Raw genomic sequence first — 18115 nt, 5'->3', positions numbered from 1 at the left:
TCAAAAAATCGGAGAGCTTTTTGTAAATACATAATTAAAAATAAATATATAACTAAGTAATCATTACCTTTTATTATTCATTCTATTACATCGTAGTTTAATGTCTAAATTTTGAAAAATTGTTTATAATATAAGTTGCAAATGGAATCTACAGCGTAGAGTAGAGGTGAATAGACAGCCTCGATAATTAGAAGCCATTACAAAAATGTTACAGGTACATTCTATTTGTTCAAAAAATGGTACAGTATCGAGATGCACAATATAGTATTACAGAATTGAAGAAAAGGCAATATTAATCTACATGCTATTATTATGAAAAAATAAAATAATATTCAGTAAAAAATTAGGTGTAAATAAACGTCTTATGAAAATATGAGCAATACACTGAAAGAAAATGAAGAAGAATTAGGTTATTAGCAAAGAGTTTAGCTAGAAAAAAGTAATAACAACACAAAATGTAATTATTAAAAATTATAAAGTAAAGATTATTATAAAAACAATATTATAATACCGAGATAATTATCTGATAACATAAAGACGGTTTCAGAAAAGCCAAACAGGTAGAAAAATTAAGAATGGTTGAGATCAACGCTCTATTTTATATTGACAGATATTTATTTAATACAGATGTTATTAACAGTCAGAAAAATTGAATTGAATTGAATATTGTCGAATATGTAACAATATAAAATATGTTGCTGCTTATAAGTTGTAACACCTATTCTACTTGATATATGTTGAAAATAAAGTAATTGCCGAATCATAATTCATGGAATATGAAAAATTTCACTATTTATTGAAATCCTTACCGTAGAAATATAACAGTTGTATTTTATATATTAATTAGCATGTCATGCTATAGGTCAATCAAAAACAAATCAAGACCTCGCATACTTGATGAATATTGTTCAGATATTGTATTTATAAATCTATCCCACAAATGCTTCATTATCTCATTAATATAATTAGTTTAGTAATTTCAAAGTATCATAAAATATGAAACACAAATCTGAAATGTATAAAACACTTTTGGGAATGTAATAGAGCTTAAGCATTATCAGCACATATATTAAAAGGTAGACTACATAATTTGTTTTTGTCCATTTCAGATGTACAGATTTCTACAAAATAGAATCAATAAAATTATAATCATAAATGGTAACTATGATACAAGTAAAAGAGCTAAAAGCTGTGAGATAGATTGTTTTAACTTACCTGTTTTTTGTAAGAAAACATTAATGTAATACTCATGACATAAAAAAAATTAAAATAATATTATATATTTAATATTATATTTTTTTGTTTCTCGTTTCTTCATGACAATAATTCTCATACATAAATAATTTTTTCTATGTTATTTAGTAAGTATTAATGTGTTTGTTAAACAACTTTTTAAAAATACATTTTTTAAATAGAGGTTAAAGTAAGAGGAATTGTTAACCAGTATCTCACTATTAAATATATTTTTGCTGATCTTATATTTAGTTACAAATTCATTTCAATTTTACAGTGATTAAGTACACATTTATGCAATATTTTTAGGTCGAAGATTTTAAAAACTTTAATAATTTACTTCTAAAACTATAATTTGCAACCAGATAAAGTTATATCTACTCATGACTATTCAACCCTCAGATCACAAGCCCTGTGGATTCAATTCTATCAAAGAATTAAAAATTGTTTACAATTTTTTATTACCACAGAAATAATGAAATATCAACAAAGGTCAAACACAAATTCTTTATAAATGGAACCAAGATCTTCATTAGTGCTAAGTATTACATTTTGATAAGTTCCAATATCAAATAAAAAATTATTTATTTCTTGTTAAGATTTGTTAAAAGTAGATTAATATTAATAATAAATATTTGATTAAAACCATTGTAACGTATGAGTCAAGATAAATCAAATATACAATGGGAAAAAATGTGAATTAGATTTTCAACAATCATTTAATTTTTAATTTATTCATAGTCTAAATAGACAAAGCTCATGTAAATAGAAATAAATTTTATTTTTGATCTAAAAAAAAATATAATTTCAAAGCCATAAACTAATAATAAGAACAAAGTCATCCCCTGCACATAATATTGTTGATACTCTTCATTTAAAAATAGAAAGATACAAAGAATTACTAGCATAGATCTGATATAGATTATACAAATATCTATTAATTTATTAACTTTTTTACTCTAATTATTAATATTTCAGATAATTTACAAATATGTTAACCAATTTTTATAATAGTAATATTATTTTCATAAACTTAGTGATTATTTAATAAGAAAATAAAAAATGCAATATTTGTAATATAACATTAATAGTATAAACAAAATTAATATATTATTAACATTATAATAATTAAAAATTAAAATTCTTATTATTAATTATTTAAATGCTCAAAAAATACTAAATAAGTTATGAAATAAATGCCTGAATTATTTTAAAAAATTTTACAATTAAAATTTCATAATTCATTTTTTAAATGATATTAAAATTTTTAATCCTCTGAAATGATTATCATTCAATTATCTATCATAAAAGTTATATACATAATTGTCTTTTATTCCTTATTACAATTTATAATTTATAAACAATTTTCATTTATATTAAAAAAATCTATATATTTTATGCTATAATAAATTAAAATATATTTATCCATTTTAATTTTATAATTCATTTATTACTCTATTGTCCATACAATTATTGCCAATGTTACATTTGTCCACAGAGAGCTATAGTAACTGGTATTTTAGGTTTGTTATTAGGTCCTGTAGGAACATTCTCTATTTTTCTCATTACTAAAAGTCCATCAATAACTCTACCGAAAACAACATGTTTACCATCTAAAAAGTTACATTTAGCACAAGTAATAAAAAATTGACATCCATTTGTATCTTTGCCACTATTAGCCATTGAAAGTAAACCTGGAGAATCATGCTTTAATTGGAAATTTTCATCAGAAAATGTTCCACCATATATGCTTATTACACCAGTACCATCTCCATTGACAAAATCTCCACTTTGAATCATAAAATCTTTGATAACTCTATGAAAAATAGCACCTTTAAACCCTAATGGTACACCATCTTTTCTGTATTCACCCGTGCAAAATTGTCGAAAATTCTCAGAAGTTTTTGGACACACATCTTCAAAAAGTTCAAAAATCATTCTTCCAATTTCAGTTGTACCCACAGATATATCAAAAAAAACTACTGAATTACTTGGATTTCGAAGCTGAGTTTGAATTTGGCTCCAAGTAGGCATTTTCAAATTTAATTTTAAGAATTATATAATTAAACTATTAAAAATTGTATTATACCTTAATATAATAAATGAGAAAATATTCTTTGTATATATATGATAACCTAGATTACTATCAAGTACTACACAAACGCAAAACCAAATATTTTTTCAAAAATAACCTAATACTAACGTGAGTAATAAAATTTGGCTAATGACATAATCGTGTCAGGTTCGGTTATAATTTAAAATATGATTAAAAATATCAATATTTACTATTTTTAAATTTATCAATAAATAATTTAGTTTAATACATTAATAGTAACTAAAATTAATGGTAAAAGACTAACCTTAATTAAAATTAATACTTAATAAATTCCCACTTCAAATCTGTAAATAAAGTGACACTATTTTTTTTAAAAATAGAATACTGTAAATATTAAATGTATATAAACCCGTTATCAAATTATAATTGTTTATGGCAATGCATGTGGCTCTCAAAAAACGTATAACATTTAACTACAATCGGTATTACAGACTTAGTAGCTAATAGCTATCAATTGACTAATCAAGTTTATTTAAATGCTTTTTTATAAATTAATTTGATATTACTATTATTAATTGATAAGCAAATAATATTATAAATATCTTTGCTATTACAATAAAATGTATTTTAACTAATTAAATTAGAATTACTAAAAATAAAAAATGTAATTGTAATAGTTTGGTTACAAAATTTAGAATCTATTTCATTATATAGTGAAATCGTATTTAATATAAAACATGAAAAACAAAATATTTTCTCACATCAATGTAACAATAAATTTAATAACCAAAACACTTACTGAATGTAATAAATATTTTATAAAATTAATAATATAATGAAAGCTATTATTTATCAAAATTGTTTATATATGAAATTTTACATGGTCCATTAATACATTCTTGTTATCAAAATCATTTCCACAAATACCACATATTAATTCTTCACTTTCAGTATGATTATTTTCTTTATTTACAATTTGCTTATACCTAATATTGGGAGATTGGATAGAAGCAGACTTGATTATCATAGTTTTTGAATTATCAGTTTCTTCAAATGCATCATCGTGTATTGGACAATTATTTGTAACCAACTTCATTAATGATTCAGGGTCATTAATTTCTGATATTTGACCTGAAAAACTTTCATTATTTTGAGAATTAGGAATTGCTAAAACAGGTAAGTTTTCGTTTTGTTTTGATATAAAATGTAAAGTACTAGTTTGCTTATGAGTAGCAATAAGATGAATTGTTTCATCAGATGTAAATGGTATTATATGCATTGTATTAATATTAGCTTCTTTATTTATAATATCAACTGTTCTTTCTTGATTTTTTTTATCATTAATATTAGATTTATCAATTGATATTACATCAACAGATTTATTCGGTCTATCTATTTGAGAAACATTATTATAATCATTTTTTAAGATTAAATAAGTATTTTGTATTTCCGATGAATTTTTTACTTGTTCTGTAATATTAAATAAAGTTTTATTAGGGTCTATATCAGAAATCATTTGACTTCTTGCTTTTAAATTATATGCTTTTGGTTTATCTAATACTTTTCCTTTCTTTTTCAATGGTTTTGCTTTTATAATTACATTGTTACTTTTAGCTTTAGCTTCGGCTATCATTTGATCAGAATGTTTGACAATATGAGCACATAATTCATCTCGATCTTGAGTTAACGTAGCACATAAAGGACATGAAAATGGAGGTCCAGAAATTTCAGTTTCATTTTTTCCAGCAGCATGTACCCATCGAACATGTTCACGTAAAACTACTTTTTGATTAAACGCTCTTGTGCATAATGGACAGACATGAGGCCTTTCTCCTGTATGTATTCGTTCATGCTTTCTTAAAGTACCTCCATCACGAAAAGCTTTCCAACAAAATTTACAACCATAAGGACGTTCTCCTGTATGTGTACGATGATGTATTAAATATCCTTGTCTAGAAGAAAAAGTTTTTGAACAAGTATCACAATGAAAGTAAGCTGGACTTCCTGCATGAGTTCTACCATGTTCCCAGAGTCCTTGACGCGATACAAAACTTTTACCACATTCATTACAAGTAAATGGTGAATCCCCTGGATGTGCAGATAATCGATGTTCATCAAGTTCAGATTGCTTTTCAAATTGTGATCCGCAAATTTCACAGGAATGAGTCTTTTTTCTATGAATCCATTGATGCCTAAACATTTTTTGTTTTGTTGTAAATTTTTTACCACATTCTGAACAAGCATGTTTACCCCACTTTGCATTAGTGGTAGTAGACTCTGTATTATTTTGGAGTAATTTTTTGGTGCAGGATGCTTGGTGAGTAATTAAAAAATTAGAATCTTGAAATTGTTTATCACAATATTCACACTCAACTGGAGTAGCCCAATCACTTTTTGTATGTGTTTTTTCATGTAAAAATAAAGATGATGCACGTGCAAAGGTAACACCACATTGGTTACAAATATATCCTCTGTTTTCTTGTACATCTACTTCAATATAAGTTCTTTTAGCCTGGTTATTCAAATTAATTGCTTCTACTTTTGACAAAGTATCAGAATTATTAAACGAATTTAAAGTTAAGTTATATTCTTGACATATTTGATCATTTATAGTATTTTGGGAATTATATTCTAATTGTGCAACTTCTCCATTAGGTAATACCGTAAACTCTTGTAAAGTGTCTATTTTGTCAGAATGACTAGTAAGACCATCAACATTGCTTTGATCATATGTTTGTATGGTCCATTGTACTTGAGGTATATCAAAATTTTGTATTGTTTGAACAGATGTTAAAATTGATGACTGTTGTGAATTAGAAATATTTTTTAATGTTTGACAATTTATTATATTATTTCCTTGCATCAATGCTCTTCCAGCTACATAACTATGAATTTTCATATGATTAGACAAACTTGATGGTCTTTGAAAATCTGCTCCACAAACAGTACATTTGTGAGGTCGTGAAACTTGATGAACTTCAACCATGTGAGTTTGTAAATTAGGTTTAGAACGAAATAAATTTCCACATGTTCTACAAGCATGCGGCCGATCAACCTGATGACACACTAAATGGTTGTTTAAATCAATTTTTCTTTCAAACTTTTCACCACATATATTACAGATATGTTTGTCAAATGGACATATACTCTGATGCTTAAGTATTTCTGTTTCATTGAATATATTAGTACAATGAGGACATGTAACTTTTTTGTTTTCAAAGCAAGGATACATTCCACCTAATTGACGCAAGGCTTCAACAGCCATTGACTCATCTCCAGTTGTAAATAATTGTGAAGATTCCTTTTTAATATAAATAGGATATACAACTGAATTTTCCTCTTCATCTCCAGAATTTTCTGTTAAAATTTCTACCGCAACTTCAGTTTCTGTAATATCATGATTTATATCATCAATTGAAACCTCATTTATACTATCTTGTAGGACACAATCATTAATTGGTTCACATATCTCTTCATGAGAAATATTATCTTGAACACCTAAACATTTACAAATTGAAATAATTTAAAAAATGTTTATAAAGTTGACAATATAAATCAAGACAAAAATATAATTATTACTTATGTAATTATATAAATATATAGAAAAATAATTTAATTGAAAAATACTTAATACCTTCATGTACACTGTTTAAAGAAAATGAAACATACCGCTCATTTTCATTTGTCTCCATATCGACTTAATAATGGAAATCTTTGTTATAACATAACACAATACATATCATATATAACATAAAACTGAGATATTCACCTAGTTTTAATTTAAATTAGAAACTATCTATGTACAAATAATTTTTAAGAACAAAATTTATGATTTCCATTACTGAAATTTATATTTTTTAATAGATATTTTAAGATTAAAAAATAATCAAATAAACTAAAGGTTCTGTTAATCATTAAATTTTCAAAATTATGATTTAATCGTTATTTACTATTTATTTTATATAAACAAAATTATATGAAGTCTACAAAGATATTTCAAAATTATTAAAGATATAACTTTGTATCTATGTACAATATTTGTTTTTTGACATGTCTGTAAAATAAAATATTTTATAAATCTTTTATAGTATATAAATTAATAAAATACTAAAGTACTTTATACTGTTAGATAAAAAAAAGGGGGTTCAATTTTAATGCTACTATTATTACACGGTAATTACTACACAATAATATATGTTTCTATGTACTTTCTATTAAATGCTTTGATTTTTGGTATGAACTGAAGTTAGAAACATTTTATTCCAGTTATTTTTATTTTATATTAATAGCCGTATGCTGCGAGTCGGAAATGTGATTTCTGCGCATTGATGTGCTATGATGATTGGTTGACATAGGCGCATTTATTTAAAATTTTTATTATATTAATTATAAAAGGCATATAAAAATATAAAAGTGATATTTCAAATGAAAAATCATCGATTTAAACTGCTTTTCAAATATTGTAACTCACCCCGAATATATGCAAATACTTTTCATAAACTCTTATAGTAACAATAGGAGATGTAACAATAATGAAACTTTTTAAGTATGTTCCTAATTTCACTATTTAAAACTTAAAAAACACGAATTAGAGAGTTTTCACAATTATTATAATCGAGCAATTATATACTTTGTAAGCATTATTATTATATGTTATTTATATTTAGACTTAATAAAAATTTCATTATTTTATGAATTCTTTTGCATCGATTCTAAACAATTAGATTATCATATTGAAAGCACAAGATTGAATTAATATTGAAAGCATAATGTGTTCAATTATATACAAAAATCATTTATCAATACTAGTGATTCGTACAACTTAACCACTGTTCAACTAAAAGTAGTTTTAAAAAAAAGATAATCCTTATAGGCACATCTATTTTAAGTAGTTCAACAAAATATCGTTCTCATTTTAAATTTTGTGCAATTTTAAGTAACTTTATTTTGCAATAAAATTTCAAAAATATTTTTAAACAAATAATTTAATAACAAAAGAATTGTATATAAATCCTATTTATCAAAGTAAATTAAAACTAATTATCGTTCCAACAAAAATTAAACTCATTGATGAAAATGATAAATCTTATAAACGAGTTAATTTCTGCACCCTTATCGTTAATTAAATCTTAAAACAATAATTACTTTTTTTTTTATATATAAAAATATTTAGGAAACCTAAAAATGCTGATTTTTCAAGAAATCTCTATTTTACATTAATTGATATCTCACCTTACAAGAAAGAACAATTGAAGATATTAAAAACAATTTAATAATGAATTCTGACATCTTATTTTAAATTGTTTGGAAAATGAATGATTCGTTGTACCAATCTACTAAATCAAATTTCACCTATGGAAATCATATACGTGTAAATATTATGTGCGCTGTTGTTATATTGTAATTTATTAAAGACAAATTTTTGACCTTTTAATTGGCAATAGATTAAATTTATTTTGAAAAGATTAAAAATTATATATTTTATTATATTTTTAATAATTAATATTATAGATAATGTATTTTTTATTATTGTTATAAGTCTTAAATAAACATAATGTTAAAAAATCTAATAGTAAAATCACATGTAAAACTACTTGAAATATTATAATGCTATTATTTATGACGAAATTCTTTGAATATTTATTTCTACATTAATTCAACTAGTTTCAGAAACAATATTATCAATTCAAGAAAGTAATTTTAGATTTTATTTGCACAAATGAACGGTTAAATATCACGATTTCTAAAATACAATTATCAACCAAATGTAAATGTAATACAGTTATTCATATTGATTATGATTGTGATTATGATTATGATTCAACAAAAAGATTTATGAGATCATGATATGATATTCAATAAATTAATAAAATATCCTATTTTACTTACAGTAATAATAAAGCCATAAATAGAATACACTTCATTCGATCATCTTCAGTTTATTGGTGTTTTGGATATAAACTTCAGGTAAAATATAAATAGTAATCTAATATTATTTGTGTAAAATATTTGAATAAATTAAATTTTGTATTTTTAGTATTACTGTCATATACTTTATTCAATTTTTATTAGTTATTTTATTCAATGCAAAATTTATAAATAATAAAAATAAAATTCTATTTGTTGATTAATTTCTTTGTTAGATTAAATATCTCGATACTTCACTTTGAATTCACTAGTAAATTTATTTGTAATTCGTACATGTATCAGCACCAATCAGAGATGAACTTTATTATACAAATGGCGATAACTGCACGAGTAAAACAATTATTTAATATATACTCTAAACATTAAACATTGTCGCTATCAACATATTTAGTTATAAGATCTTGTTTTTAATATTTCATGAAAGCATACTAATTGTTATCGTTACGTATTAATTAAAAGCAAATACATAATTAGATTTATAACTTTAAATACATATAAAATTACATATTTTAAATTGGTATTTAGTTAATTGCAAAACAATTTTATTACATAAATTTTTATTCATAACAAAATAACATTGGTAATATTATTATCTTCATTATTTAGTAAAACGTTCAAATTCAGTTTTTATCTTTTATAAGCAAAAGATAGAAAAATGAAACAAAACAATTTAATAGGATGGCATATGATTTGGTGGATAACAATGTTTGGTACAGCTATCATTTTTCTTTGGTTTATTTATAATTTCACTAATATCATCATGTATAAAAAGAGAAGAACTTCTCTTTATGGAAAAGTAAAATGAATTAAATTTCTTTTATAATTTTCTTTTATAATTATTATATAATTACATAATTTGGACAAATATATAATTTATAGGTTGTTATAATAACTGGTGCTAGTTCAGGTTTGGGTGAAGCATTGGCTCATGTATTTTATAGTTGTGGTTGTAAATTAATTTTAATATCAAGAAGAAATCAGGAATTACTAAGAGTAAAAGATACATTATTAAATACACATCATGTAAGTGCTAAATTAACAAATAGAATCTTTAAATAAGCTACAAAAATAAAATAAAATAAATTCTTAGACAGTTTCAACACACATACCAGTTGTTTTTCCCTTAGATTTGACTGAAATCAATACTTTAACAAGTGAAGTAGCAAAAGTTTCAAAAATTTATGGAAGAATAGATATTTTAATTAATAATGCAGGTATATCATACAGAGGAGAAGTTATTGATACTAAAGTTGATGTTGATATAAAAGTAATGTTAATAAATTACTTCAGTCAAATTGCTTTGGCTAAAGGTATTTCATTTTATTAATAATTTAAAAATACAATTATAATTTGTATCTTTGTTCATTTCATAGCTGTTTTACCATATATGATAAAACAAAAATTTGGTCATATTGTATGTACAAGTAGTGTACAAGGTAAAATAGCCATCCCATTTAGATCAGCATACACTGCTTCAAAACATGCTTTACAAGCATGGTGTGATTCAGCAAGAGCAGAACTTTCTACAAAAAATATTAAAATAACTGTTATTAGTGCTGGATATATTTATACTGCTTTGTCATTAAATGCATTAACAGGAACTGGTGATAAATACGGAAGTAAGTAACTAGTACACTGGTTTTTGATGCTAATTGATATATTGATTTATGGTATTACATTTATTTAGTTATGGATAAAACAACTAAAAATGGGTACTCAGCCAAATATGTGGCCGACAAAATATTAGAAAGCATACTAAGGGGTGATAAAGAAGTCACAATAGCTACTTTCACACAAAAGATTGCTATTTCATTACGAGTTTTACTACCTTCTATTTACTTTTGGCTTATTAAACCACATGCTAAAACACTATGAAATAATAAATAATATCAAAAAAGAGTAATTTTTCATGTAAATACAATATTAAATAAAATTTTTTATTTATATTAGTTATAAAAAATTTGTTAATCAAATTTGTGTAAATATATAAAATTAAAATACTTTAATTAAAATAAAAATTTGTTAAAACATTATTATTAATATTATTAATAATCTTGTATTTCTTATATTATTATTATTTAAGATATTATATTATTAAATATTCTAATATTACTTTTACCTTTTTAATTTAAGGTGTTTACACTGTTTACATTTCACAATATAGATAATTTCTTACTTAATTATACAAAATATTTCCTTGTACCCTTTAAAAAGAAATAAATTTAATTTTAAATTGTTTTTATGAAGAAAATTATTTCTATATCTTAAAAATACAAGATAAAAAAGTTAATAAATTTAGAAATGAAAAAATTGTAGTAATATATATATCTTATTAAAATATAATCAATTACTTAAAAACATATATTTTACATACAATAATTTATAAACAAGCATCAACTATTAAATAAAATTTAATTATGAATCCTTAAAAATTGTTTACATCAAAAATATGAAATGATAGGTAATAAAAATGTTAAAGACATCAATAAAGTTTCTTTATTTTAGCTAAAATTAATAATTGAAAAATATATTCAAAATTTATATTTGATTATCTTTTCGTATATATGAATGATAAAATTATAATTAAACGGATAACAATGATATTTTCTATATATATTATATAAATATTTAATAAAAAATATATATATTAATGAACATTTTTTTATTGAACTAAGTTTTTCATAACAAAAATTTTCTATATTATAATAAAATTTTTGTGTAATATAATGTTATTGAATTAAGTTAATTTAACTAATAAATGCTTTCTATAATAAAAAAAATAGTTTTGTATTATATTTAAAAAATATACTTTTGAAATATATTAAGCAAATACTAATATATCATATTACACTTCGATACAATAATAGTAAAGTTTTGATTTTCAACAATTTACTTAATACAAAAACTGAAATTTTATAGAAAATATTTAAAATTTAAAAAAAATTAAAAATTATGTTGACTAATTATTTACAAAAACTGCTTAATGATTAACTTCAATGCAAGTTATTATAAATTAGAAGTATAATTTATAGCATATAACTTCCTTAAAAATAAAACATTACAAAAAAATATTAATGTTGTTGAATTTATTATCAAACATGTATTTAAATAATATCATTCATACATTTATTTATGCTTAATATCAACATTTTAATATACATAATGATTCTACTAATCTATTATTAAATCACAATTATTTATTTTAATTCATTCATTTACTGTATTAAAATTAATACTAATAATCCATCCAAATTATTATATTCATTATTTTTCTAAAACTAATATATTATTGAGTTCCAACTAAACTTTGTTTCTTAAGTTTATGGTAATGTATTTAGTTTAGTTTTCTTTATTAGACAATTAAACACTTTCGTAAATGCTTACATTTTTACTCCATCTTATCAATGTATGCATTTGTATTTTTGAAAAATTGATTTAGTTTACTTAATTAAATAATTTGCATTTTGTCTATGAAAGTATAATATTGCATACAAGATTCAATTTTTATTTTATGACTAAATATTATCTAAATTATATAATTATAAAATTTTTTAAAATGTTACAATTATACATTAATTCATTAAAAACTTAGTTTAATATAAAAATTTTATTTTATTTATAAAATAAAACTTGGATAAAATTCTTAGTGAATTGATAAATACTTATCATCTTTACTTGACACTCAGCTATAAAATAATTTTTTTATATGTTTACACAACTTAAGTTTATAGAAAAAGTTAACTTTTATGTGAATTATACTAATTTTTATAATTAATTAATTATAATTTAAACGAATTTTTAAAAAAGAAATATTTCAAGATAAGTAAATTTAATGAAATATCATATTGATTTTTGTTTAATATTTCTTTAAATTTCATTCAATTATTATGTATTTTAACAAGAGCTAGGAAGAATACAAAATTAATGTTCTCTTTAAAGTGTTATATTTACAATCCCATATATCTAATTTCAAATTACTTCAAATTACTAGTATTTTTTAAGTATATTTACTTTAAACTTAAAAATATAAGGTTTATTATATCTTGTGATAGAAGGTAAAGGATTCTTAAATTACAGGAAAAATTATGACACGTTCATTTTAAGGAAACTGACAATTAAAAAGTATACGCTGTATCTGTATAATAAATTCATAAAGTGTAATAAATGAATAATTATTTATGTAATGAATCAATTTGAAATTTAACTTTCAATTAATGCAAATATTTGATGGTAAAGCTATAAATTGTAAGGTGAATGAATTTGGACAAAATTTTCTTAATATAACTCTTGTTATAAACAGTGTATTCCAGTTTTTTTATAGTTTAAAAATACATACTTTAAAATCTAATCCTTTACTAATTTAATTATACATAATTACATATACACCACTTATATTAACTTCACACCATAAAAAGCTGTAATCACACATGAATATTACAAAAAATAAAAAATCCATTTATTTTTAATTTAAGATGGGACACTGTTATGTGTCATTGACATAAATATTCTGTACATCTCCCATGAATTATATTTATAATATCAGAACATAACTGTATTTTTCCTAATTCTTATAGTTGTAGTCTACGTTGGTCTACAATCACATACAATTCTCCACTAAGGCCTACCTTTAAGCCTTTCAATTTTGTAACTCAATATTAAATATCAATTTTTTCATTTAAAGGCTTGATATATCCTCCAAGCACTGATGCTAAGAGCTAAAGTAGTTATTGTAGTATGTAACATCCTTCGTCTGGTATCATCTTTTTTAACAAGAAAAGTAGGTGATGAAGGTCCTAGAACAGCAAGTACCTCAACATGAGGTAATTTACTAGTATCTGTTTCTACTTGATATTGACAACATGGATCAAATTGCCATGATACAGTATATAAACCACAAGATATTGCAGCTGTAAATCCAAAAGGACCACAGATATAAGGTCGATCGCTCCATATAATTCCTATGAAAGAATTAAATGAATAAAAGTTTTTTAAATTTAGTTGTAAAAAAATTATCTACCTGTAATAATTGCAACTAAACCAGATAATGCTGAAGTTTTATGAAGACAATTTCCAACTGAAATCCATCTAGAAGTTTCATCTCCTAATTTAGATGGTTCTATAACAATTAATTGACATTCTGATTCAAGAGCCCTTTCAAGTTCATACTCAAAACTTTCATGAGCATTTTCTCCATCATATACTTCACGGATGATAGCAACTTTCTTAGAGTTTTCACTAAACAAATTGTTTAATTAAAATAAATATAATCATATTAAAACTATATTAAATAAAAGACTAATTAAATAAAAAATTATGTATAGTAGTTTACTGTGTCCACAATAGTTTCTTTCTGTTAAACGTTATATAAGATACTCATTAAAATTAATAATTTAATATTTTAAAGAAAATAAAAAATACACTATTAAATTTTAATTTTAATTAATTATTGTAATCTTAAGAAATACTTATAGAGAATTATATTAATATCAGATAACTAATTAATATGGAAACTAATTAATTCGATTTAAAAAAATATTTAACATAATTTTTTCTAATGTTACACTAAATAATCTTAAATTTTATAAAACCGTTTGAAATACATTAAAATTATATATTTTGATTTTAAATCAGAAGATTAAATTTGATTAATGAAATATTTACTTTATACATTTTTTTAAGGTTAAATTAATATATTTCTTCAATTTTACTTGAAAATGATAAATTTTGAAGCATAATTAAATACAATCAAAAAACATTTTTATCTAAACAAACCTGTCACTTGCTTCATCTACCATTTTTTCGATCAGCCGATTAAATACTAAAATAAAGATTCCCGCGAACCGGATGGAAAAACTAAACTTAGAAATACATGAACCGGATGTAAAGATCAGCTGATAAAAATTTTTTATATTGTTATCTGATATACGTAGTATTAATTTCTGTTTAAGCATTTTTTATTGTTTGAATTATAATATATTATTCAACATCAGATTCTAAAAAAATATCATTAAACAGACATATTTTTTATTTTATATATATTATATAGTATGAACTTACAAAATACTAAGTAAAAGTATAATATAATAAAAGAATATTTTTTTATGCAATAAACTACATATAATATCACATAACGTAATAAGTGGAACTTTATTTGAAATAACTTATTTTCACAAAGTAATAGCTGTAATTAATTTTGAAACTATTAATATTTTTTCATAATATAAATATTATCATCTTATCAAAAAAATTAATAATATTATCAGATTAAAATATTCCGATTTTCCGTCATGACAGTAGAATAAATTTTTATGCATATTTTTCAAATAACTTAGGGGATTATTTTACATAAAATTTTTTTCTAAAAAATTTTTTTTCAACATAAAATATTAAATTAGTCAAATTTTCTTTTAATTTAAAATTTATTTTATTAAATACTATATATTTTAAATAATAGATTTTTTTCATATAATTTATGCTGACATTATATGTATAACGTTATGTGTTACTTTCTTTTATATCATAGCAATTTTTATACATGCTGAACTATAACTTTTACTAAGTGTCACTAAACATAAAATGTAATTTACATTAACATAAATTACTTATTTACATATAATAGTAATTTATCAAATAAATATTAGTATATTAATAATAAAATAATAAACAATTATAAAAAAAATGAATAAAAATTAATTATATAAACAATTATTGCGTTTGGGTTAGACCGAAATATCTCTTTATAAATTAAACACACAAGTTTTTTAATATTAACAAGTTTTTAATAAAATAATGATCGTGTAAACTGAAAAATAAAAAATTATATGACATTAATGATTTTAATGATACGTCATATGAATGAACAAAAGTAATTTAAGTAAAATATCAAAATTAACTCATTTTTTATTTATCTATTTTTATGAACAAATTATGAGGTGTTATATTAATTCAAATAAAATATTATTCTAATAATTGTTTTATAGAAGTTTCATATATTAGATTAGTTTTTTATAATTTATGTATTTATAGCATTAAATATTTATAATAATAAAAATAATTTCAATTATTTACTAATTTAATAATATATTTATTTATATATATTTATAAACCATTTTAAATGTCGAGTTCACTTTGTAACTGTCATATTATTGAAATTATTTAAATTTATGTTGGAAATTAAACCATTAAAATTTTTCAAATACTTATATTTAAACAATTATGTAATTGATTAAGTTAAATTTTGTAGATGTCGAAATTTTCTATTTTAGTTAATGTATTCAATTTATTTGATATCATTTATGAATTAACCATCTGTAAAATAATTTATAAGTTAAAATCTATTGTTTTAGATTTCAGCTAAAAGATTTATTTAATGAAAATTTAATAATGTTGATAGTTTTATACAATTCAATAAATCAACAAGTGTATTTAAGAATTTTTATATATACATTATAATAAATTAAAGAACATCAAATAAAATTTGTAATTCTTTATAAATAAGTCTTGTATAGATTACTTAGAAACGCTAATTAATTAGTATATATATAAATAGTATCTAATCAACACTATAATTGTATATTATACGATTTCTTGAATATTGATTTGTCCATAAATTTTTCAGAAAACAAAAATACAAAATACGTATTAACTAACGTATAAATACGCATGCATATTTGAATTTATATGTAAAAAATATAAACATATAGCTCTATTAGATTCATGAACAATTTAAAAATATTGTAAAACTTATGCATTAATAACAATTAAACAAATCTACATTCAATTTAGATACAGTGGATTTATATTTCTACATTATACATTGAAGTTTATTGAAAATTTTCATATACTTAAAATAGTAAATGTATGAGATAATCTTATTGTAATACTAAAAAGAATTTTCTATTTATCAGACAAAATTAAAAAAAAAAAATTTTATTATTAAAATAGGAATTAGTTATTTCAAGTAATTAAAATTTTATTTAAACTTTATTTAAAATCGTAAAAATCTTTATCGTATAAATAAAAAAATTAATTATATAAATTACAGAATGACTTTTTAACTTTTGTACATAAAATATTAATACTATTAATATTAATGTTACCACATTTTTTTAATAATATAATGTACACTGTTTAAAATAGTTAAAATAAATAAATATAGTATGATTCTTAGATAAATCAACTAAAATTATAATAAATAAAAATTTCAATAATTCTTTGTAAATATTTAATACAATTAATAAATTGACCTTGAAACCATTGCTAAAAATTTAAAATTTAAAATACAGATGGCAATATCATCTATATTAGACAATTTTCTTGTAGTATTTCGCCTTGATCTTCCTTGGCATTTTTACTTACTTTCTTTGTAGTTCTTTATGTTTCCCGTTCTCTTCAGTTTTTACTTTTATTTTTTTACTGTAATTACGAATTTTTTATTATGTGTTACCTACGGTAAATAATTTATTATTAGCATTTTCTCATTTTCAGAATTGAAAAACGATAGCACAAACTACATAGAGTTTAACAAATTTATATAGTTACTATTAAGCGCAAACTTTATAATAAATTTACCTCCACTAAATTTAGTGAAAAGAAGTAGAGTACAAAATAACTAATACAAAAAGAGACAAATAAATAGTCAGTTTTGAAATCTAATGGAACGCCGAATAAAATTGGAAATAATAACTTTAGTCAAAAGAAACTCAGCTAATAAGAATGATGCGAGTGTATGAGTGGATAGATGTGTCAATGTTTCTAGTGGGCAGCAGGTTTGTGGCGATTAGCCAACTTTTATCGTACAGCTGTGGTTTTGTAGGAGGTAAATATTGAACATTAAACATAATCAAATTTTTATAATTTTGTATAGTGTAATAGAATAGTGTTCAAATATAACCTGTG

The 18115-nt window shown here is 22.0% G+C and overlaps 4 protein-coding genes across 5 annotated transcripts; 1 reads left to right on the top strand and 3 right to left on the bottom strand.

The window, feature by feature from the left end:
- Nucleotides 1-2662: 2662 nt before the first annotated feature.
- LOC105365906 (peptidyl-prolyl cis-trans isomerase H) lies at nt 2663-3327 on the bottom strand. The gene has a single exon (XM_011504191.1). It carries the CDS (start codon nt 3265-3267, stop codon nt 2716-2718), a length of 552 nt encoding a protein of 183 aa, XP_011502493.1. The 5' UTR covers nt 3268-3327; the 3' UTR covers nt 2663-2715.
- Nucleotides 3328-4136: 809 nt separating this feature from the next.
- LOC105365903 (zinc finger protein 569) lies at nt 4137-7044 on the bottom strand. The gene is made up of 2 exons (XM_011504187.1): nt 6924-7044; nt 4137-6787 (listed from the first exon to the last, which is right to left on the bottom strand). The coding sequence occupies exons 1-2, from the start codon at nt 6979-6981 to the stop codon at nt 4152-4154; spliced, it is 2694 nt and encodes an 897-aa protein (XP_011502489.1). The 5' UTR covers nt 6982-7044; the 3' UTR covers nt 4137-4151.
- A 2786-nt stretch (nt 7045-9830) lies between these two features.
- On the top strand, nt 9831-11133 carry LOC105365902 (dehydrogenase/reductase SDR family protein 7-like). 2 transcript variants are annotated; one of them, XM_011504185.1, is made up of 5 exons: nt 9831-10013; nt 10097-10240; nt 10308-10431; nt 10591-10836; nt 10905-11133. In XM_011504185.1, the coding sequence occupies exons 1-5, from the start codon at nt 9873-9875 to the stop codon at nt 11090-11092; spliced, it is 843 nt and encodes a 280-aa protein (XP_011502487.1). In that variant the 5' UTR covers nt 9831-9872; the 3' UTR covers nt 11093-11133. The 2 variants fall into 2 exon arrangements, with proteins under 2 accessions (XP_011502487.1, XP_011502486.1); XM_011504184.1 differs by having other exon boundaries at nt 10308-10527.
- Nucleotides 11134-13488: 2355 nt separating this feature from the next.
- On the bottom strand, nt 13489-15119 carry Pmi (Transmembrane protein Pmi). Its single transcript, XM_011504183.1, has 3 exons — nt 14990-15119; nt 14235-14452; nt 13489-14175 (listed from the first exon to the last, which is right to left on the bottom strand). Exons 1-3 carry the CDS (start codon nt 15010-15012, stop codon nt 13889-13891), a joined length of 528 nt encoding a protein of 175 aa, XP_011502485.1. The 5' UTR covers nt 15013-15119; the 3' UTR covers nt 13489-13888.
- Between the last annotated feature and the right edge of the window lie 2996 nt (nt 15120-18115).

Source organism: Ceratosolen solmsi, unplaced genomic scaffold, assembly GCF_000503995.2.
Source record: "Ceratosolen solmsi marchali unplaced genomic scaffold, CerSol_1.0 scaffold19, whole genome shotgun sequence".
NCBI lineage: Eukaryota > Metazoa > Arthropoda > Insecta > Hymenoptera > Agaonidae > Ceratosolen > Ceratosolen solmsi.
This window is presented reverse-complemented; position numbering and strand designations above follow the sequence as displayed.

What these genes read in the sequence shown, in the direction of transcription:
- LOC105365906 (XM_011504191.1), bottom strand. Translation starts at nt 3,267, where the DNA reads ATGCCTACTTGGAGCCAAATTCAAACTCAGCTTCGAAATCCAAGTAAT.
- LOC105365903 (XM_011504187.1), bottom strand. Translation starts at nt 6,981, where the DNA reads ATGGAGACAAATGAAAATGAGCGGTATGTTTCATTTTCTTTAAACAGT. An exon ending in TTTAAACAGTGTACATGAAG is followed by an intron (nt 6,788 to 6,923) that starts GTATTAAGTATT and finishes GTAAATGTTTAG; the next exon opens with GTGTTCAAGATAATATTTCT.
- LOC105365902 (XM_011504184.1), top strand. Translation starts at nt 9,873, where the DNA reads ATGAAACAAAACAATTTAATAGGATGGCATATGATTTGGTGGATAACA. An exon ending in GAACTTCTCTTTATGGAAAA is followed by an intron (nt 10,014 to 10,096) that starts GTAAAATGAATT and finishes TATAATTTATAG; the next exon opens with GTTGTTATAATAACTGGTGC. An exon ending in CATTATTAAATACACATCAT is followed by an intron (nt 10,241 to 10,307) that starts GTAAGTGCTAAA and finishes ATAAATTCTTAG; the next exon opens with ACAGTTTCAACACACATACC.
- Pmi (XM_011504183.1), bottom strand. Translation starts at nt 15,012, where the DNA reads ATGGTAGATGAAGCAAGTGACAG. An exon ending in GTAGATGAAGCAAGTGACAG is followed by an intron (nt 14,453 to 14,989) that starts GTTTGTTTAGAT and finishes CAATTTGTTTAG; the next exon opens with TGAAAACTCTAAGAAAGTTG. An exon ending in TTTAGTTGCAATTATTACAG is followed by an intron (nt 14,176 to 14,234) that starts GTAGATAATTTT and finishes ATTCTTTCATAG; the next exon opens with GAATTATATGGAGCGATCGA.